Raw genomic sequence first — 22,155 nt, 5'->3', positions numbered from 1 at the left:
TGACGACTTCCTGTCGCGCTTCAAGTCGGTGTTTGATAAAGGCTCTAGTACAGAGGCAGCTGGCTATCGTTTGATTAATCTGAAGCAAGGTAGGCGAAGCATGGCTGACTTTTCTGTTGATTTCTGGACTCTAGCTGCACAGACCAAATGGGGACCTGAGGCCCTGAAGACCACTCTGTTAAATAATATCCGCGAAGAGCTCAAGGATGAGATAATGATGCGGGAGCTTCCTGCTTCTCTAAATGCTTTGATGTCCCTGTGTATTCAGGTGGATGATCGCCTGCGGGCGCGCCAGAGCTCACGAAGACAGCAGTTTCGCGAGCCCCTGGCTTTTCGGGAGCCCCAACCCGACGCACGGGAGGCTAGAGCTTTTGGAACTGAGGAGGAGGTACCCATGCAGCTGGGACGTTCTCGACTCACCCCTGCGGAGCGACAACGCCGGTTTTCCGCGGGTGAGTGTCTGTATTGCGGTCGCAAGGGGCATTACATCTCTGCCTGCCCGGCGCTGGCAAAAGGAGGCGCCCGCCAGTAATTGAGAGGGTACTGGTGGGCGACCTGTCCAGCAACAAGCCTCTTCCCTGTCTCTTGCTGCCTGCTAAACTCACCCTCTGGTCGTTGTCCCATTCCCTCTCTGTGTTAATTGACTCTGGTGCAGAACAGAATTTCATTGATGCGTCGCTAGTCTCCAAGCTCAGCATTGGCACACGACCACTGCCTCATCCTCTCCGCGTGTCCGCCCTGTCTGGTCACCGGTTGCCTGACATAACGCACGTCACCCTACCTGTCACACTCACTCTCTCCGGTAACCACGTTGAGAACGTTTGTTTCTGTGTGTTTAAGGCTCCAGTAACCCCGCTCGTACTAGGTTATCCATGGCTTTCACAACACAACCCACACATCGACTGGAAGAAGGAGCAAGTTATGGGGTGGGGTGTGGGCTGCCACATGACCTGCCTTCGGGCCGCCACGCCATCTGCTCCCTCTCCCCCCCCCCGGGAAGCCTTCAAAGTCACCAGAGCTGTCTTCGGTTCCTTCCGTCTATCATGACCTCGCAGCAGTTTTTAGTAAGGATGAGGCGGGCTCGCTTCCACCACACCGGCCCTATGACTGTGCCATTGATCTTCTCCCTGGGGCGCCTCTCCCCTCTGGCCGCCTCTACAGCCTCACACAGCCCGAAAGGGAAACCATGGAGAGATACGTCAACGACTCTCTGGCTGCTGGGTTAATTCGCCCGTCATCCTCCCCCGTGGGGGCAGGTTTCTTCTTTGTTGCAAAGAAAGACAAGACGCTCCGGCCATGTATTGATTACCGCGGCCTCAACAAGATCACAGTAAAGAACAAGTACCCTCTTCCCCTCCTTAATTCTGCTTTCGAACTACTCCAGGGGGCCACGGTGTTCAGCAAACTGGACCTGCGAAACGCTTACCACCTGGTGAGGATCCGGGAGGGAGATGAGTGGAAGACCGCTTTCAACACTCATATCGGACACTATGAGTATCTCGTCATGCCCTTTGGCTTAACCAATGCGCCCGCGGTCTTCCAGGCCCTTGTTAACGATATTCTGAGGGATTTTATTAATCGATGTGCTTTTGTGTACCTTGATGATATTCTCATTTTCTCTAAGTCCCAGGCGGAGCACGAGAGTCACGTGAGGCAGGTCCTGCAGCGCCTCCTGGAGAACCGGTTGTTCGTGAAAGCGGAGAAATGTGAATTTCACGTTGACACTGTGGCCTTCCTTGGCTATATCATCTCTCAGGGGGATCTCAAACCTGACCCCGAGAAGGTCCGGGCCGTGGTGGACTGGCCTCAACCGCCGAACCGCCAGCAACTCCGACGGTTCCTAGGATTCGCCAACTTCCACCGACGCTTCATAAAGGACTACAGTAAGATCGCCTCACCTCTCACTGCGCTTACCTCTCCCAAAGTTCCTTTTCAGTGGGACCTCTCTGCTCAGGAGGCCTTTTCCCTACTAAAGGAGAAGTTCACTACCGCCCCCATCCTCCGTCAGCCCAACCTCAGGCAACCGTTCGTGGTGGAGGTGGATGCTTCGGACTCTGGAGTGGGAGCAGTTCTGTCTCAACGATTTGAAGGTACGCTCCATCCCTGTGCATTCTTTTCTCGTCGTCTCTCACCCGCAGAACAGAACTACGGCATCGGTGATCGGGAGCTGCTAGCGGTCAAACTGGCCCTGGAGGAGTGGAGGCACTGGCTTGAGGGCGCGGAACACCCATTCATCGTGTGGACCGACCATAAGAACCTTGAGTACATCCGGTCCGCCAAACGCCTAAATTCACGACAAGCCAGGTGGGCCCTCTTCTTCACAAGATTCAATTTCACCATCACTTACAGACCAGGGTCGCGCAACGTGAAGCCCGATGCACTCTCCCGTCAGTTTTCCAGTACGGAAGGAGACTCCGATCCAGAACCGATTCTTCCAGCTACCTGTGTTATTGGAGCTGTCACATGGGAGATCGAAGCTCTCGTGCGCGAGGCCCAGGATACTGACCCCGACCCGGGGACGGGCCCCCCTGGTCGGTTGTTTGTCCCTGCTGCTGTCCGACCTCAGGTACTCCACTGGGGCCACACTGCCCGGTTCACCTGTCATCCAGGAGCCCGCCGCACCATCACCTTCCTGCAGCGGTTTTTCTGGTGGCCCACCTTGGACAAGGACGCCAGGGAGTACGTTATGGCGTGCACCACGTGTGCCCGGAACAAATGTCCCAACCGACCACCCGCCGGGCTTCTTCAACCACTCCCCACACCAGGACGGCCATGGTCTCACATAGCGCTGGACTTCGTTACGGGGCTCCCACCGTCATCCGGTAACGCCACCATCCTCACTATTGTTGACCGTTTTTCTAAGTCGGCTCATTTCATTGCCCTCCCCAAGCTCCCTACAGCCCTGGAGACCGCCCAGCTGCTCACCACCCACGTCTTCCGGCTTCATGGCATTCCGATGGACATCGTTTCCGACCGGGGACCCCAATTTACCTCTCGGGTTTGGAAGGAGTTCTGCGTGCAGATCGGCGCCGCGGTCAGTCTCTCTTCGGGCTTCCACCCTCAGAGCAATGGACAGGCCGAGCGTACCAACCAAGAGCTCGAAGCGGCACTCCGCTGTGTCGTCTCTCTCAACCAGGCCACTTGGAGCGAGCAGCTCCCCTGGATTGAGTACGCCCACAACTGCCTGACCTCTTCAGCCACTGGACTGTCGCCGTTCGAAGCCTCATTGGGCTACCAACCACCCCTGTTCCCGGCCGTGGAGGGTGAGCATGCCGTCCCATCGGTACAACATCATTTCCGCAGGTGCCGCCGGGCCTGGCGGTCCACCCGAGCCGCTCTGCTGCGGACGGCGGAGCGCAATAAGGAGATCGCTGACCGCCACCGGATCCCTGCGCCTGCCTATACAGTTGGGCAACAGGTATGGCTCTCCTCACGCTTTGTTCCCCTTCGTGCAGAGTCGAACTTTCCCCGGCTTTCATCGGTCCGTTTGAGATTGAGGCCCTGGTCAATCCGGTATCCGTCCGTCTGAAGCTGCCTCGCAATATGCGTATCCATAATGTTTTCCATGTCTCCCAGGTCAAGCCCGTGCTCTCCAGCCCGTTGTGCCCTCCTTCCGGGCCCCCTCCGCCCGCCCGGCTCGTGGATGGGCAGGAAGTGTTTAACATCACCCGCATTATGGACTCTCGGCGGCGGGGGCGGGGCGTCCAGTACCTGGTGGACTGGGAGGGCTACGGGCCAGAGGAACGTTCCTGGGTGCCCCGGTCGGCGGTTCTGGCTCCTGGTCTGCTCCGCGAGTTTCACCGGCGGCATCCAGGTAAGCCGGGTGGGTCGCCGAGGGGCTCCCGTTGAGGGGGGGGTACTGTCATGACCCTGTGCCTTCTCGGCTGACTCTGTATGGCTACAAGTGTTTTTGTTGTGCTGCATCTCTCTCTCTCCCCTGCACTGCGCTCTACCGGGGCGGAGTCATGACGGCTCCAGCCCCTGGCTCGGACACCTGCAAGCAATCATCTCACTCACCTCTTAAGGCGGCTGCTGAGAGTGCTTCCTCGCTGGATTATTGTGTAACACTCGTCAGTGTCATCATCTATCTGAGCCGTTTTTCGAGTTTCTGTCGTGCCACTACTCACCTGCCTTTCCTCTCTGTGCCAGGATTCTCGCCAGCCTGAGGACCGCCGTTGGTGAGCTAAAGCCGGAGTCCGAGCTACCTGAGCTTCAGGGGATTTTGTACATAGCCCTCTTCTTCCCGTGCCTGTGCTTCCCGGAGACCCTCTTCCTGTGCCCCCTCACCTGTATATATTCGCACCTGGTGTCTGTGTGTGTAAATAAATCACGAACTTAAGTGACGGTCTGCCTCCGAGTCCCTCCTGAGCCTGACAGAAACCATTGCTGTGGCCTGGCACTGACACTAACATGTCCACACGTTGCTAACTTTTGTGTTCTTTAGTTTTCACAGTGTCTGAAGAGTGACACAGAGAGAGTGAATACAAGTACGAGTATGATCTGTAGCCATTGTTTTGTTAGTGTATAATGACATCAGCACAGAAAAACAAAAAGAGAAAGAGGAGCATTGTGTAGAGTCACTTTACAGCTGTGAGTGAAAATTCTCAGTAGTTTTGTGGTTATTTGAATGTCGTTCTTGCTTGTGTTCAGTGTTGTATATGGATTCCTGTTTGTGTACAATAACACAATAACGATGTGTTGCAGGTTTCTCTGTGTTTTTATGCCTAATATCTTTACTTACTAGTCGTTCCATTTATCTTTATGACTGTGTGTCACTGTACACACTCTGTCCTCTACATTATAATCAATCGTCCTTGTAGACTGAGATAAGAGCAGTGGTACATGTAGTAGAGTAGAAAGTGAGGATAAAGGATGTGCTGCCACCTCCTGGCTGTAGTTGAAAGGTGGACATTTTATTCTCTTATTCTCATAAATTAATCATCATTAATTATGTTCTACAGAAAAAAAACATGTTTAGAATAAAAAAAGAAAGTGTTGTCTATAAATTTCTTCACTTAAACTTTAATTTGAGTTCTCCTAACTTTGTTTTTTATCATAAAGGTTAGTTTTCTTACGTGCATCCTCTTGAACTTTGACAGTAAATTATCAGCAGCTGTTTTTACCCTCTGATGTCTCCAGTCCTAAACCTGTGATATCAGAACATGTCGTTCTTGTTTTTTAAATACAATTCTCTTAAAAACTGTGCAACACTTGACAATGTTTCTCCAAGATGTATAACCAAAAATAAAAAATTACATATGCATTATCTTATACTGCATATAGAGATGATGGCAAGCACAAGTGAAGTGAGGCACTGTTCCTGTTGGTCAGTGAACAGTCAGCAGCTGCATTATATGGAGTTCAGCTTGATTCTCTTCATAACACGTTAAGTCTTCTTAAAGAGGAAATTCTTTGTTTGCTGTAACAGAACCACAAATGTTTCACTCCATATTTAATTTCTTCCATTTTATTGTCTTTCCTGTCTTATCTGTGTTTCCACATTCCACTGAAAGTGGCTAACCTCTGACTGAAAGTGAGGGAGTCATTCAACACTTTTCCTCCGGATAAAAACCAGGCACGGATAAAAGTTTGGCAGTCAGCACTTTGAATGGAAATCTGTGCCAACTACAAATTTATCCAGATGATACATGGACACAGCAACAGGGTCAAAGTGGTTCAGCTCAAACCGAAGAGCAGAAAAACAACAAAGTCTGAAGTAGAAATGTTGAAGTTCAACCCGGCCCTAACAGCACACTCAATGAGCACCAGCTGATCATGTTTTAGCTATCATGAACTTTATTTTAAATTATTTAAATCTAACATCAGTTATAAGGTTCATACAGACAACTCACTGTCTGTTATACTGACATGTTTTCAATTAAATCTGTAGCTCAAAATTACAGTAGAATCCACAACTTTACTGCTCCACACATCATCCAAAACTCCCCAGAAATGTTTTGTTCTGTGATCATATAAACACATCAAAGTTGCCCCATGTGAAAATACAGATTGCTGCCATTTTTAATCAGTAGGAGGAAAACTGTGTGAGAGAGTATGGAAGTACTCATGTTACTGTTTAATATGCATAAACACTGTTACACTAAGTATTTCTACATCATTACTTCCAAAGTCTTGCATTTATTGAAGTGAGAAATCATCAGAAATTATGTCAAGTAAACTCAAAATGTCTCTACTTCTTTCTCACTTTAAGGGAAAATATCTTAAAACAAGAGCAACTGAGCAAGAATTTTATTAAAGGACCAAGACAAAGCATTTACACCACACACGATCACATTCACAAGTGCATCATCTCAGTGCCTTGGTGATATCGATTAACCTAATATGCAATTAAATAACTCATTTTAGGATTTAAAAGCTAAGAGATAAAATACATGTTGTAAAAGATTAATTGCATCCTGCTCTCTCTGAGTGTCTCTCTCTCAAAACAAGATCACAAATACTTTTTGGCTCCTTGTAAGATTGTAAGTTAGTTATAGCCAGTTTTTGCAGTGATCCTGATTAATCAGAGGATGATCCCTGCAGCTCCAGGCGCAGCTCGCACAGAGCAGACAGGTACTCTTCATTGTCCTTGTCACAGTTCAGAGCTTTCTCATAAAACTCAGCAGCTCTCTTCCTGTCGCCCTCAGCTCTGGCCACCTGACCCAGCAGAGCGAGAGCTTCACCATCACCCCGATTCTTTGCCAGACGCCTGTCAGCGATCTGCTTCAGTTTCTGCGGGAAAAAAATAGAGGAACAATGAAAGATTAATTTATGTTCCAAAGAAGTAGATTCTGTTCATCTGGACGTAAAGTTTTCAGTGGGAGAAAACATTACAGTCATTATGCTTTAATCTAAAAAAAACCCAATGTTTTACAATTTTACAACATTTTTTAGAAATGACAGGTGCACCATCCAAAGTGGGACTGATGCCACATCTCCTCACAAGACCTAGTGACAGACAGAACAGCTGACAGTCACCAGTAGTTTTCAAGTTGAAGTTGAAAACAGTCCTCAGGAGCACAAGTAGGTGGTATTGAACAAATCATTTAAATCAAGCGAGCTTTGATATGAGGTTTTGCTCACACCGCACGAGTTAGTAACAACACCGAGTTTATATAACACGTAACCTTTGTTATGTCTCTAGTGCTCACCTGAGCACACTGTCTCCACTCATATTTTTTCAGTGGTATCAGCAGCCCCTGCAGAGAGAAAACAGCAGAAGACTATGGTGAAGATAAATCCATCCATACTAAGTTCATGTGGTGGATGTGAGCGGTAACATGTTTCACATTACTGCCCCGACACCTCCACCCTCCAAACAAGGCCTGTTAGTTTTTCTTCTTTCATTTGTTCTTCTTGGGTTGAAACTAGAGATGATGATGGCACGATACCTCTTGTTTTAAGTCTGATACCGATATAAATTTGAAAATCTGCTGAAACCGATATGAATCCGATATTGTCTATTTTAAAATCAATAAAATTGTTTTTTTTTTTTATATTTGCTGCATTTTGTATAAGTTCATACTCATGTTTAAAAAGCCAAAACACTAAAGCTAATCTATTGTACTTGGATGCAAAAAACACTGCACCCAAAATACTTCAGATCAGCAATACTGAGCTTTTTACTTAAACTTTTAGCAGAACTTTAAAGTATTTAAAGTAATATTGAAAAGTAATTTAAAATGCAATTTTATGTAGATTTCAACTACTCTTTGGTTCTGAAAAAAAAAGAAGCGCAATATCAGCACAAAATAATTCAACAACTTAAAAAAATAAAACAGGTTGTAGAATGGACGCTTTTGTACTTCAAGCTGAACATAAATACACATCCATCCTGACAGTTTCTGTCACATTTAACCTGAGATTGACTTTTGTGTAATTTCTATACAAAACTTAACACGTATGAAAAAAGTGTTTTCATTGTTTTGTTGTTGTTGTTTTTCTTTCGAACCACAGAACTGTTTAGCCTGCAACACAGTTCTTTTCAAAGTAAAACTCGAGTCTATCCATTGTACGGTCAGACTTAGCAATGACAGATGTCCCAGCTTCATATATCGGTTGTTAAGCTTAACGTGGGAATGCTTTACAAACATTCAGAGATGAACTTAGACTCTTGCTTTATTTTTCTGGGATAGTTTGCTTGGAGATGAAATGCTGGTTTGTCAGCACGTAACGAGGCTCCAAATGCTTTCAGTGTGAAGTGACTCCAGACCGCCGACAGGTCTTGTACACAACAGTCACTCAATCACGTGACGCAAACTGCTCCAACATGATAAGGGGACCACCTGGGTTACACCATGTCGCAAGTTTTGTGAGGTGCTTTTGTGATATTTGATGGATCGGGCTACATTTTTAATTTCTACCCAATATCCGGTCCAGTAATTTAGGTCAGCATCAGCATCGCACTGATACCAATACTGTATTTTAGATCCGTCCATCCATAGTTGAACCATGGAACATTAAGAGGCAGCTGCATGTCTAACACTGTACATGCAGCTGACATGTCTGGCACCTAGAAACTTACCTCTTTATAGTGAGCGATGGCTTGAGCCTCATTTTTTGTGTGATAATGATGAAAGTCACCGTAGTACTGATGGATAATCAGACAAACCCTTTTCTCCTTCAACTCTGGTAACTTCTCCAAGCAGTGCTTGAAAGTCTCCTCAGCCCTGAGAAACAACGAGATGTTTAGGAATTTACACCCAGAGGAAATAAAGGAGGAAATCGTGCAGCTTTGTTTAGACAAGCACCTGCTCAAATCCCCTTCCTCTGCGTACAACAGTGCCAGTTCAGCCAACGCCCGGACAAAGGATGGTTTCATCTCCACAGCTTCTTCAAGGTGACTAATACAGCAACGCCTCCACTTACCCTCCTCTTCTGTGGAGCATTAAAGGATGATTTGAGTTGTGTTGATTAAAGGATAACATGTTGTATATTTCTGTGTACCTGTGTTGCTGAAGGGCCCGCGGCGCTGTTCAGCAATTTTCTTCTGCTTGTAGCACAGAGCCAGCTGGTAGGTGAAGGAAGGTAATTGATCGCGCCTTCTCAGGCCTCGCTTAAACACAACAATAGCCTCATCCAGTCGATTCTGGAACAGATTTAAAAACACCAGTCAAATACAAATATATAAGGAGAGAAGCTAAGCCTACGCTTGAAGTCACTGAGGTGTTTGTTGGTGGGGTGATGTGATGTCACTGGTATAAATGAACTTGTTAAACTTGCTACAGTCCAATAACTCCATCTTGTCCTTTAGAATCTTTGTTCCAAAGCCATACTTGTCCCAAAATTTCATCTTGAAAATTGATGACTATGTCAAGGTTAAAAACTTGGGCGTGTGGTTCGACATGGTGCTCTCCTTCGAGTCCCATGTAAAAGAGACAACAAAGACTGTCTTTTATCATTTAAGGAACATACCCAAATTCAGACAACATTTATCAAGCAACACTGCAGAGGTCCGTCTCCAAGCATTTGTGTCTTCACGTATCGATTATTGTAACGCTCTCCTTTCTGGGCTACCAAAGAAACGTTTTAGAGGTTTACAGATGGTGCAAAATGCAGCTCGGGTCCTCTACCAGAGGCCTGGGAGCTTGAGGGTCCTGCGCAGTATCTTAGCTGTTCCCAGGACTGCGCTCTTCTGGACAGAGATCTCCGATGTTGTTCCCGGGATCTGCTGGAGCCACTCGCCTAGCTTGGGAGTCACCGCACCTAGTGCTCCGATTACCACGGGGACCACTGTTACCTTCACCCTCCACATCCTCTCGAGCTCTTCTCTGAGCCCTTGGTATTTCTCCAGCTTCTCGTGTTCCTTCTTCCTGATATTGCTGTCATTCGGAACCGCTACATCGATCACTACGGCCGTCTTCTTCTGTTTGTCTACCACCACTATGTCCGGTTGGTTAGCCACCACCATTTTGTCCGTCTGTATCTGGAAGTCCCACAGGATCTTAGCTCGGTCATTCTCCACCACCCTAAGGGATGTCTCCCATTTGATATCAGGACTTCAAGGGCATATTCAGCACAGATGTTCCTGTACACTATGCCGGCCACTTGGTTATGGCGTTCCATGTATGCCTTGCCTGCTAGCATCTTGCACCCTGCTGTTATGTGCTGGATTGTCTCTGGAGCATCTTTACACAGCCTGCACCTGGGGTCTTGCCTGGTGTGATAGACCCCAGCTCACTAAAACCCTTTAAATTTGGGGCAAATTTTCTTGTGTGATTAAATGTGATTAATCAAGATTAATTAAGCACAAAACCTCTAATTAGTTAGATTAATTTTTTTAATTGAGTCCCACTCTGCCCGTCAGACTACTCAAAATGGAAAGCAGTGCTCTACCTGCACTGTGTATAGTGTAGTAGAGCACTGCTGGCTTCGACTGAGGATATTGTTGGGTGGTGGAAGTAATACTTTGAGGAGCCCCTTAATCCAACTGACACACCTTCAGTACAGGAAACAGAGTCTGGGGACGAAGGGAACAATTTGTCCATCACCGGGCGTGAGGTTATTGAGGCAGTAAATAATAAGGGCCTCAATAAGGCAGTTATTGAGGCCCTTACTGGGCCCAAGACCCAGTGAGCAGAAGTAAGAATTAATAAGACCAAAGTTGCAGACTTACCTGATTGAGTAAGTAATTTCCTGAGTGGCGAATGACATGAGGGTTATCAGGATCATTTTCTCGTGCTTTCTTCACCAGATCATCAGCCTCTTCATATTTCTTATAGGCCACCAGCTTCACGGCCAGCATGCACTGCAGAGCAGCGTTATTTGGGTTGATCTCCAATGCAAAGCGAAGCTGTTTGGTGGCTTTGGATTCCTCCCCGTCCTGTTTATTTTCTGCAAACCACTGCAGATGAGAATCTGGTTAGTCTACAGTTTATTTCACTTGAATAAAAAAATTAGTCATTGAAACTTCTAAAAATCATACTGACGCTGAAGCAACCGATGCCACTGAAGGAGCCTTTAGTTTATCATTTGGTGCTGTCTATCCAAATACTCTTCATTCTTATCATAAAACTGACCTGTTCTCTGCAAAAGAGGGCGATGGCGTAGCCGGCGTTCCACTCGGTGTCATGAGGCTGTACCTCAAGTGCTTTATGAAAACAGTCGATGGCTTTTGAGAGAGAAGACCTCGACACCTTGAAATAGGTCCAGGCTTGTTCCCCATACACCTCTGGAAGGAAACTTCCTGATGAACCAGTGGGATACTTCACCTGCAGAGGGAGAAGGAAGCGTCAGAGGTTCAACAGCAGTGATCATCATGTTTGATCTGATTGGTTTACATACCAGTATGTCCTCGACTCTCTGACAGTAGCTTTGTGACTGTGCAAAGTCTCCATCGTGATATTTCAGCCAGGCCATGTCTCCATACGTCACAATCAGCCGCTTCTCACTCTCATCACCGTATCTCTCCCTGATGGTCTTCTCTGATTGGTTTAAAAGTGACAGCGCTTCCTCTCGTTGATCCTTAAGATGCCTGAGGACCAACAGGTCATCAACAGCTGTTCTACAACTGGTGTTTAACTACGAGGCATTTACAACACCTGACAAGAAACTTACTTGAGACTAACACTTGTTGATGATTCATTTAGGTTTTTATCTGAGGTTCATGACTCCAGGGTTAGATAATTACTGCATTTCCACCAGAAAAAACAAGAGTCAAAACAAGCTTCAGGAAACAGATTTATATCAAGATTCTTAAAGAATCAGAAACTTTAGTCCAATACTCCAATAATGTTTCTCTTCATATTACATGTTTGTATTAAGGTTGAAATAATGAGGTAAACTTAAAGCAAGCTGACGTTTTTCTTCTAGCTGTAGCTTTGCTATGCTGCATCAATCTGGTGATTGTTTATTTATATTGTTAACTTGTGAAGTGAGTTGAAAATGAGCCAGCCATATCTACTCCAGACAAAACGTTGTAATGTGAAATAAAATTCATCTGTGTTAGCAGCAGGAGCACTGCTGGTAGGTAACATTAGCAGAAGAAACACAGCTCAGGGTTGGATCTGATCCTGAAAACAAAACTATCTCTCTATCATTCAAATATAGATCCTGCTGATGCTGACCACTGTTTCCTTTGACAGTCAAATTTCTCTTTGGTCAGACGGACTTCAGTGAGAAGAACTGTCTTTCTTCTGGCTAATGTTAGTTCTGCTCTTCTCTTCTGTAGCAGAGTCCCAGAAATAAAAGCGTTGAGATTTGAATGAGCAGAATAAATCCACTTTAGCTTTTCTTTCATCAGACAGCTACAGAAACTGTACCTGACATAAGCCAAGAGGCTGTAGGTGCAACTCTCTCCCTCATGCTGACTCTGATGAAAATCTATGTCGATCTGTAGTCGAGTGCTCAGGGTTTCCAGGTCCACGTCCAGGTCCAGATCCCAGGTGAAGTGACACTGCAACTGCTGCAGCCTGCTGAGCAGAGCGCTGCTATCTTCACTGTAAGAGAGTCACAAAGAAAACGCTGTGAGGAGCATCAGAGGGAGAGCATCAAACCAGGACTGGCTGAACCGAGGCTCACTCAGTGCTCTGACACACCTGAGGATCCTGTTTCTACAACCAGCACATGTCAGCTCACCCAGACCTCCCAGCTCCTCTCATTGAGAAAATTCACTTTGTGTGATCAACCAATCAGTGAAATCAGTAATGTGGTTTGAATCTCACACTGAGGAACCAGAAGAAACCTTAGATGTGGAGTGAGACACAAACACAGAGTTTGTGTTAGGGGACAGCTATTGTTGTGATACACAGGTTTGTACTTGTGGAATATTTTTGATATTGTTCTGTAAAATATTTTTGGATATGAGACCACACAATTTGTTCTCGTTTAACTCATTTGAGCACATTCCAGTGTTAAGATGTCTAGTTAGTGATGTTAGATGCATCAGTTGCCCGTGTTTTTCCAGTTACCAGTGTTCATGGTCTGGAATTAATATTGTTGAAGAGGTGAGCACTGAAGAAGGTAAACAGGAACATGGACTTGTGTGTACATGCTAGGTAGTTGTGAGCAAACAGGGCTTAAGTGTGTGGATTTTGGGAAGTTTAGGCTGGTAGTAGAATGAATGAAGTGCATTCCAAGCAGCACTAAGTGTGCAGCACTCTGTGCACTCCTCAGTGCAGTGCCATGCATTGCTCTCCAGGACCTGAGACTGTTTGCTTGACACTGTTCAGTCACTGTAAAAAGACTCTATGCATGATCATGAAACAACAAATAAAAGGTTGACTGCACAAGAACTGAAGGGTCAGAGTCCTGAGGTTAAAGTGTTAGTGCAACCCGTGACAAGTAACAAGGGAGTCACCTCAAGATGATCCATCATCAACCTTTTTATTCATGTCTGAGTTTGAGAAGATAACGATGGGCGTCTCTAACTCGTCATTGTACTTTTGAACAATAATAAAATTCTGATTCATGTGTGAATTTACTGGATAGTTAAATATGCTCAATAATGATCAGAACATTATCTTTAAACACATATAATGTGAATGTCTGTGTGTGTGTCTGTGTGTGTGTGTGTGTGTGTGTGTGTGTGTGTGTGTGTGTGTGTGTGTGTGTGTGTGTGTGATAACAGACCATATTATTGTGGCTGTAAAAACAGTGATGTCATATCCAGTATCCGTTAATCAAACATTAACATTTCAAGAATATGAAACCACGAGCAGCTCATTATAAAAACATATTTTTGTTTTTCTCGTTTAAATATTTATTATTACTCATTAATAAGACAAAAGTATTTCTTATTTGATTTATCAATTAAATAACTGATAGAATATTTGACTAATAAAATAATTGATTACTGCAGCACCAGTTATTATTTTCACATACAAGGTTTATAATTTGTTAATGTCCACTTTCTCCTCTTCCTCTGATATCAGTCCCCTGTTACATGCACAGGTAGACAGACTGTGTTACTTTGTATCTCTCTGCGTGCACCTGAGCGCCAGGTAAGCTAAACTACTGCTGCATTTAAAGTCCATCAGGTGATAAATTTGTAATGTGTGATAAATGATCGATTATTGATCAGAGGTTTGGCAAACTGACCTCATGTTGGAGCACACAGAGACCTCCTCCTCCTTAGACACAGCAAACTGATGACTGAACACGAAGAGTTCGTGGACCGATCTGTGAAGCTCTCACCTTTGTCACACAAACCACACACACTTCTCGTGGTGCCTTCAGGGCCTCGCTGAAAACAGGTAAAAGCCTGACGGCTCAGATCGCTCATCCTCTCCTGTCCTCTCGAGAACTTAATGGCCATAAATATAAACTATGTTAGGAGACGGAAGGCGCATATTTAAGAAAGGAGGAAAGCTTTCCGACGAGAAGGCTGGGCTTTCTGTTTTATATGAGAGGTACATGAAGGCACCACAAGGGGACGTTAGGTTTCGTTTCTGCATCTCAGCTGAGAGCGTCTCCAAAGATCACTGATCAGCCATTGATCTGTAAATGATTGATCTGAGGTCAGCGTTTCTCACTGAACGACCACTCAGTGACCGATCAGTCGGCGCATAATCGTTTCTTCATCGGTGTGTACTCTGAGGAAGAGGAGGACTGTTTCCTGTAACATGACGTGAGTTCGCATTAGCTTCACAGCTGATTTCCGACTTTCGAAAACTACCCCAAATACTACACATATTGGCACTACTACTACTAGGCGAGGTGGTAGAAGTACTAGTGCAGTGGTTCTTAACCTTGTTGGAGGTACCGAACCCCACCAGCTTCATATGCGCATTCACTGAACCCCTCTTTAGTGAAAAATAAAATGTGATTTTTTTACTGGTGCACAAAATGAGCCATGCATGTCATGGCGGAGGCTCTGCCGAACCCCTGAGACCGACTCACCGAACCCCTAGGGTTCGATCGAACCCAGGTTAAGAACCACTGTACTAGTGTTAAAAATACTCCAGTAAGAGCTGAAGTACAGATTAAAGTAAAAAAACAAAGTGCAGTCTCTGACATGCAAAGGTAACTTAGTTTGTTTTTCTTTGTGATCCTCTTAAAGTGAAGGTAGCAGCGCTCTGCTCAGGAGGCTGCAGCAGCTGCAGTGTCACTTCACCTGGGATCTGAAGAAGGACGTGGACCTGAAGAACCTCAGCACTCGACTACAGGACCACATAAAACTGCAGCTCGGCCAGCGCGGGGCAGTGGCTCGATCATACAGCTTCTTGGCTTATGTCAGGTACAGTTTCCACAGTAGTGGGAAAAATTACTTTTGGGTAATTTAACTAATTTAACTACTGGCGAGATGCAACTGCCAGCAACATAGCAACAGGCTGATCTTGTCGGTGGGTAGGTGGGTGGGTAGGTAGGTAGGTAGGTAGGTAGGTAGATAGATAGATAGATAGATAGATAGATAGATAGATAGAGTGGTTGTCCATGATGGAGAGCAGTTTGTTCAGTGACCTGTGACCCTCCATGTGTCAAACACCTCCAGATTCTAACCAATGATATTTCCACTCTTACGGATTAGTTTGTTGATCCTGCTCCATCTCTGGCACTGATGATCGTGTGGATGAACCTAGTCACAGTTTTTTTTCCTCTGGAGGTCAACCACAATCTGTTTTGTCTTGCTGACATTCAAAGAGAGGAGATTTATTTTGGACCGCTTTACAAAGTTCCTCACAAGCTCCCTGTACTCCATAATACACCCAACCCCTGTAGTGTCATCAGGGAACTTCTGCAGGTGGCATGTTTAACTGTTACACTGGACGTCTGAGGAGCACAAGGTAAACAGAAATGGTGATAGGACTGCCCCCTCTGGTGCCCCAGTATCTATATCTAATATATATCTATATCTATACTAATCACCACAACAGACAAACTGAGACCTCTCTGACAGATAGTCAGCACTCCAGGAGACAGTAGAAGTGGTGATCCATGATATGAACTGATCTCAAACAGTATGGATTGTATCAGTCAGTTGTTGTGGCTGAATTTCCTGACAGTACCCACCTATCCTGTATGTGGGTACGATCTTAATATAAATCTGCCTCCTAAAACTTGTTTGCATGATTATTTTGGTGGAAATGCAGGTAGAGTATTTATCTTAACACCCATGGGGTCTAGAACCTTAGCTAAATGTCAACAAATAAAGACCTGCTGCAGGGCTGTTATTGAAGACCAGGCCAGGTGTAGACATCTGAAGTATGATTCCAGAAAAACATGATTTAATTATAAGCATGTGTTGATGGTCCTCAGGTATCTTCAGAATCAACGAGAGGAAGCGCTGTCACTTTTAAACCAATCAGAGGAGACCATCAGGGAGCGTCATGGGAATGAGAGTGAGAGGCGGCTCATTGTGACGTATGGAGACATGGCCTGGCTGAAATATCATGCTGGAGACTTTGCACAGTCACAAAGCTACTGTAAGAAAGTCGAGGACATACTGGTATGTACACCAATCAGATCAAATGTTATAGATCACATGCTTCTGAACCTCTGACTGCAGCTGAACCTTCTCCCTCTGCAGGTGAAGTATCCCACTGGTTCATCAGCAAGTCTCCTTCCAGAGGTCTACGGAGAACAAGCCTGGACCTACCTCAAGTTGTCAAAATCTTACTACTTACAAGCCGTTGACAGTTTTCGTAAAGCACTTGAGATACAGACTGATGACATTGAGTGGAATGCTGGCTACGCCATCGCCCTCTTTCGCACAGAAGAGGTCAGTTTTATAAGTTTGATATCAGTTAATAAATTTATTATGTTTATATTGTTCTAAAAAACAGCCAATTTATCAGTTTCTAAAAAAAACCCCCAGCAATTCATTGGGGTGTGGTTCTCAGCAGTTCACAGTAGACTAACCAGTTTCTCATCTGCAGTGGGTTTTAGAAAATTTACAGGAAACTGAGGAGCCTCCATCCATCAAACAGCTTCACTTTGCCCTGGAGCTCAACCCCGATGATGCTGTTCTGCAGTCCATGCTGGCTGTGAAGCTTGGAGCCTATAAGAAATACAAAGAGGCTGAGGGTCTGCTGAAGAAAGCACTGAAAACTGATCCTGATAACCCTCATGTCAGCCGCTACGTAGGAAAATACTTTCGTAATCATGTAAGTCTGAATGTAGGATATTGTAAATGCTTACTACTCATGCAACCACAGACAATGTGATTCTTCCAAGGTCATGTAATATAAGAGTCAGTGCACAGGTCCATGAAGATCTTTTATTTAAAGATGGTAAAGCATGCACCCTGACCCTACATCAGCTCCAAAGAAGGCTGTCAAAGATGTGCAGCTCTGTACATTTTAGCTTCCACGGAGATTTTAGATTATCTGTGATCGTTGTTAAAGACTAACTTGGCCTTTTCTTAAATGAGCCATGCTGGTTGGGCTGGGTTTCCCATTCTCTAATTCTGATCTGTTTCTGTCCTTTTATCTCTACTTTCACCTTCCTGAATTCTCCTGATTCAGAAATAGTAAAATCTTTATTATTTTATTCTGACCAGTGACCTGAATCAGGCTTGAGACTGAAAAGACAGATTACTAAAGTTTGTTATGCTTAATTTAGTGGTTCTGAGTTCCTTCCTTCAGTGAAGACAGAGGAAGTTAATCTTTCCACTAAATTGTTAGATTAGATTAGATTAGATTAGATCAGATCAGATCAGATCAGATTAGATTAGATTAGATTAGATTAGATTAGATTAGATGAAACTTTATTAAACCCTCGGCTGGGTTCCTCCGGGAGATTCAGTAATTGTTGAGGTGCTTCTTCCAGGATTGAGGCATTCTTCTTTAGTTTTTTTTACTAATTTTTGTGAAAATGACCATTAAATGTTGTTTCAGCATCAACTGGACGAGTCTATTGATATGTTGGAGCGAGCGTTGAAGAGGACCACCCAGTCATCTTTCATCCACCACCAGCTGGCGCTGTGCTACAAGAGGAAGAAGATTGCTGAGCAGAGCCACAAGCCCTTCAGCAACCAAAGTACGCTCAAACATACTGCATGTCTAAAGGTCCAGTTATCCCCAAACTCAGAGATAAACCATGATTTCTGGCTCCACAGGAGCGGTGCGGTGCTGGAGGCGCTGTTGTATTCGTGAATTTGAAATGGCTGTTAAGATAAAGCCGTCCTTTCATCTTGCGTGGGCTGACCTGGCACTGCTGTATGCAGAGGAAAGGAATTTCAGAAGGTACTCCTCTGTGGAAAGCAGCAGTGACTCCTGTCTTTTTGCTCGGTGCATGTTTGTCATCATCACGATCATCTCTTTGTTTCTCAGGGCAGAGGAGATTTTCCAGCAGTGCTTGGTGAAGTTACCAGAGTGTGATGAAAGCCTTTCTCAAGCTATCCATCAGCGCTTTGGTGACTTTCATTACCATCACAAAAGAAATGAAGCTCAAGCCATCGTTCACTACACCAAGGTTGGTTAAGAGGTGCTTGTACAGTACAGGAACATAAGTGTTTTTGGCCATTTCATTGTGGACGCGCAACCCTGTGAAAACGACTGAAAACGATAGTGTGGACGCAGAGCGTTTTCAGAAGAAAACGCCATTTCAAATCTATCCAGGCCAGTGTGGACGTTGCCTAAAAGAGTTTCACAGGCCTGAATGTGCGCTTGACGCCATTTATAATTCTTAACTTGTTTGATCTGCCGATCACCACAAACAAGCACAAGCAGAAATTCTGGACTTTTAACTGTGTTTTCATAAGTGTTACAGTTTTTACTGCTGATAAAAACCTCCCTTATGGCCATTCACACAAAGCAATTAGGTACTAAACAATGAAATGATCCTATTACAGATTTGCCTCTTTGTCACAGGTCCCTTTCTTTCATCATGTAGGAAACAGTTAAATATGTTTCACTGATCCGGCCAACTTACGATTAAAGTGGGCTGCATCTGGCCCACCATGTAAAATGAGTTTGACACCCCTGCTCTAAAATAGGAATTCAGGCTAAATGAGCCCAAATCTAGAGGGCCACATGGCAGTAAACAATCAGAACATACACACTCACACTTGAATGTTGTTAATGACAATCAGTTATATCTGTGTTATTAATCTGCCTCCTGCTGTGTCCTGCCTGCAGGGTCTCCTGATACCACTGAAGAAATATGAGAAGAAAGTCTGTGCTAAGGTGAGCGCTAAAGGTTATGTGATTAAAGTCTAATCAGTGGCTTATGGTCAAAATGTACTGAGACCAAGTCTCCTGTCTGCTGCACCTCTGGACCATTTTCATTAGCAGGACGTGAAGTCAGAGGGAGGCTAATCTGTCAGGTGGAAGCTTTCAGCTTCCAGGTGGTGGAAGATGATTTTAGACTCCTTCCTTTGCAGAAAACTTTGTATGTGATATTTGATTTGTCCATCAAAGGATTACTCCTTTATCTCTGTGTAGGGCCAAAATTCACTAACACAAACAAGGTGTTTGCGAGTATTTTGAGAAACCTCCCACCTGCTGAACAGGGACTGGCTCTCCTGCACCTTCATATAGACCCTGGCTGTAATCTGATAAAGCACACTCAGTGTACCTGTTTCCACACATCGTCTCAACACAGTACTGAGGGAGTGGAGTCTGGATTGTTTCCACAGCTGTCCTTTCTCTCACCTGCCAACCAGCATGAATCAGTCCTGTTCTGTGGTTTAAGGCTGGGAGCTGCTGTACTCATATGTCTTCAGTTAGACATTAAATATTTTTTTAATCCTGGTCTGAGAAAGTCACTGAAAATAAAAGTCAGTTTCTCTAAATCCACAGAAATTCATCTGTCTTTGTTCCTCCATCTTTCCTGCAGAAACTCAAGAAGATCGCTGAGAGACGTCTGTCAAGGAATCCGGGTGATGGCGAAGCTCTCGCTCTGCTGGGTCAGGTGGCCAGAGCTGAGGGCAACAGGAAGGAAGCTGCTGAGTTTTATGAGAAAGCTCTGAACTGTGACAAGGACAATGAAGAGTACCTGTCTGCTCTGTGCGAGCTGCGCCTGGAACTGCAGTGATCATCCTCTGATTAATCAGGATCAATGCACCGCTGTTACATCATACTTCAGCCCGCTGAATGTGGACTTGATCCATGTGCTTTCAGAACTGCACAACCTTAACAAATGGGCCCTTCATACCTTTCTGTTAGGTATTAAATTATAAACCATGAAGAAGTTTATGTCCAGGTCTCTGCTCAGATACACTTTTACATATTAATTTAAACTGTTACAAAGAAAACCATTTCTGTTGATTTTAATAAAAATGAAGCTAGCAGGGTTCAAATTTGAGTAAGCGGGTCAAAGATTGTAGATTAACACATAAAATCTCAGATCACTTTTCAGGTTCACATATTTTCTGTGTTTTTACATGTCTGTAATGTTTGTTATATACTTGTAACAGCAGGTCAGTGCTAGCATCACAAGCAGCTGTGGGATGTGATGTCATCATAAAAAAAGAGATTTCAGGGTCATGAGAGTCATTTTCTATTTTAAATAATATTTTCATCTTTTACCTTTAACAAAAAATGTGTACAGGCAGAGGTCACTGTGACTCTGGATCTACAGCTGATGCTCGGCATCTTCCAGATGTTCCAGCTGTGCTTCACATTAAGAAATGAAACCTTTTCTAACTTTATTTAAACACGTCCATGTGAACAAGGCTCTGCAGCTTACCTGTGAGCCACCTTCTCACAGGGGTTACACTCACACATCATCACATCATTTAGGACACTTAAAGCTGCAGTTCACCTGAACCTTACCTGGACAACTGAGTATGTGTGAACACAGGATACATGAGTGTTACAGTATTATAACGTTTCAGTCAGAATATTCTGAAAATTATAGAGGAATCTTACCACACACTCACACAGGTTACCTTGTAATATTGATCCAACCGAGAATATCAGGCAACCATCAACATCATAGTGGTGAAAGAAGAAGTTTGTGAAAGAGCAAACAAGCTTGTGGCTTTACAGCGCTTTAAAGTGCTGTTAGCTGTTTTAGTGTTGCTGACAGTGAAGACAGCAAGGTAGGTGAGTGCTGTGTTAGGAGGGGAGGCTGGGTGCCTATATTAGGGTTAGAGTCAGGGTAGAGAGGGACTGGGATTAGTAACTGTTGCTGTCCCCTATCATAACCTCCAATGAATTACAGTAGTCCAGCCTAGAAGTAATAAATGCATGAACTAGTTTTTCAGCGTCACTCTGAGACAGGATGTTTCTAATTTTAGAGATGTTGCACAAATGGAAGAAAACAGTCTTACATATTTGTTTAATGTGTGCATTGAAGGACATGTCCTGGTCAAAAATGACTCCAAGGTTCCTCACAGTGTTACTGGAGGCCAAGGTAATGCCATCCAGAGTAAGAATCTGGTTAGATACCATAGTTCTAAGATTTTCAGGGCTGAGTACTAGGGGTGCAACAATACTCGTATCGATATTGAACTGTTCGATACAGTGCTTTCGGTTCGGTACGCATATGTATGAACAATACAAAATTTTTAATTTATTTTATCAACTTTTCTTCTGACGATGCTGTCTGTGTTGAGCGCTCAGTGAATCTGCGTTCGACTACTCCGCCTAGGCTGCACTGTCGAGTGCAGATCCACTGAGCGCAGCGCAAGCTAGCAAGACAGAAGCTAAGCTCTCATTGCAACATGGCAAATTGAACCTCCCCCACCCTCATTCAGATGTGGCGTTTGGAACTATTTTGGTTCAATTGGTGGGAACTACTGCGTTAGCGCAGCTAGCTTATTAATGTGTTGACGCCCCCCAGCCCCACGCACGGGGCGATCCGCGGTAACTCGTTAACGGAGATTTGCCGCGTTGTGGCTTTAACGTCATTTTAACGAGATTAATGCTGGCAGCACTAGTGGGAACACAACAAATATGACGGCACATTTACACTGGCATCATCCTAGTGCAAAGACAAGTGGAAGCAGACAAAAGCAACAAGCATGCATGCTACAAACTTTACCTGAGTCATTTAGACAGCCGTTAGCACACAATTCTCCTTATGGGGACCTGATATGTTTAATATGCTGCTGAGAATATAGCCCAGAAGAAGCGTATAGTATAGCTTTTATTTTGGAAAGAGCCATTTCTCTGTAATAAACTCTCTTTTCCAAAGATGAGTGATTTCTCTATCAGACAGATTTTTTTTTTTTTATTTTGTTGTTTCAGCAACATTAAATTTAAAAAATTGTACTTTTGAGTTAAAATATATATTTATAATTTTAATAAATGACAAATTAAAAAGGCATGA

General features: G+C 44.6%; 2 protein-coding genes across 2 annotated transcripts; one reads left to right on the top strand and one right to left on the bottom strand.

Annotated features, from left to right (window-relative positions):
- Nucleotides 1-6,473: 6,473 nt before the first annotated feature.
- Nucleotides 6,474-14,103, bottom strand: LOC146635268 (antiviral innate immune response effector IFIT1-like). Its single transcript, XM_085345448.1, has 10 exons — nt 14,038-14,103; nt 12,261-12,437; nt 11,284-11,473; nt 11,019-11,210; nt 10,616-10,843; nt 8,947-9,088; nt 8,751-8,877; nt 8,525-8,669; nt 7,152-7,199; nt 6,474-6,732 (listed from the first exon to the last, which is right to left on the bottom strand). The coding sequence occupies exons 1-10, from the start codon at nt 14,040-14,042 to the stop codon at nt 6,520-6,522; spliced, it is 1,467 nt and encodes a 488-aa protein (XP_085201574.1). The 5' UTR covers nt 14,043-14,103; the 3' UTR covers nt 6,474-6,519.
- A 309-nt stretch (nt 14,104-14,412) lies between these two features.
- LOC146635267 (antiviral innate immune response effector IFIT1-like) lies at nt 14,413-20,070 on the top strand. The gene is made up of 10 exons (XM_085345437.1): nt 14,413-14,566; nt 14,999-15,175; nt 16,195-16,384; nt 16,466-16,657; nt 16,815-17,042; nt 17,775-17,916; nt 17,996-18,122; nt 18,210-18,351; nt 19,017-19,064; nt 19,717-20,070. Exons 1-10 carry the CDS (start codon nt 14,562-14,564, stop codon nt 19,912-19,914), a joined length of 1,449 nt encoding a protein of 482 aa, XP_085201563.1. The 5' UTR covers nt 14,413-14,561; the 3' UTR covers nt 19,915-20,070.
- The last annotated feature ends 2,085 nt before the right edge of the window (nt 20,071-22,155 follow it).

Source organism: Diplotaxodon limnothrissa, linkage group LG3 (assembly GCF_057381915.1).
Source record: "Diplotaxodon limnothrissa isolate DT_005_m linkage group LG3, D_limnothrissa_male_GT1.1, whole genome shotgun sequence".
Lineage (NCBI taxonomy): Eukaryota > Metazoa > Chordata > Actinopteri > Cichliformes > Cichlidae > Diplotaxodon > Diplotaxodon limnothrissa.
Note: the sequence above shows the minus strand (reverse complement) of the source record. Positions and strands in the feature narration are given on the sequence as shown.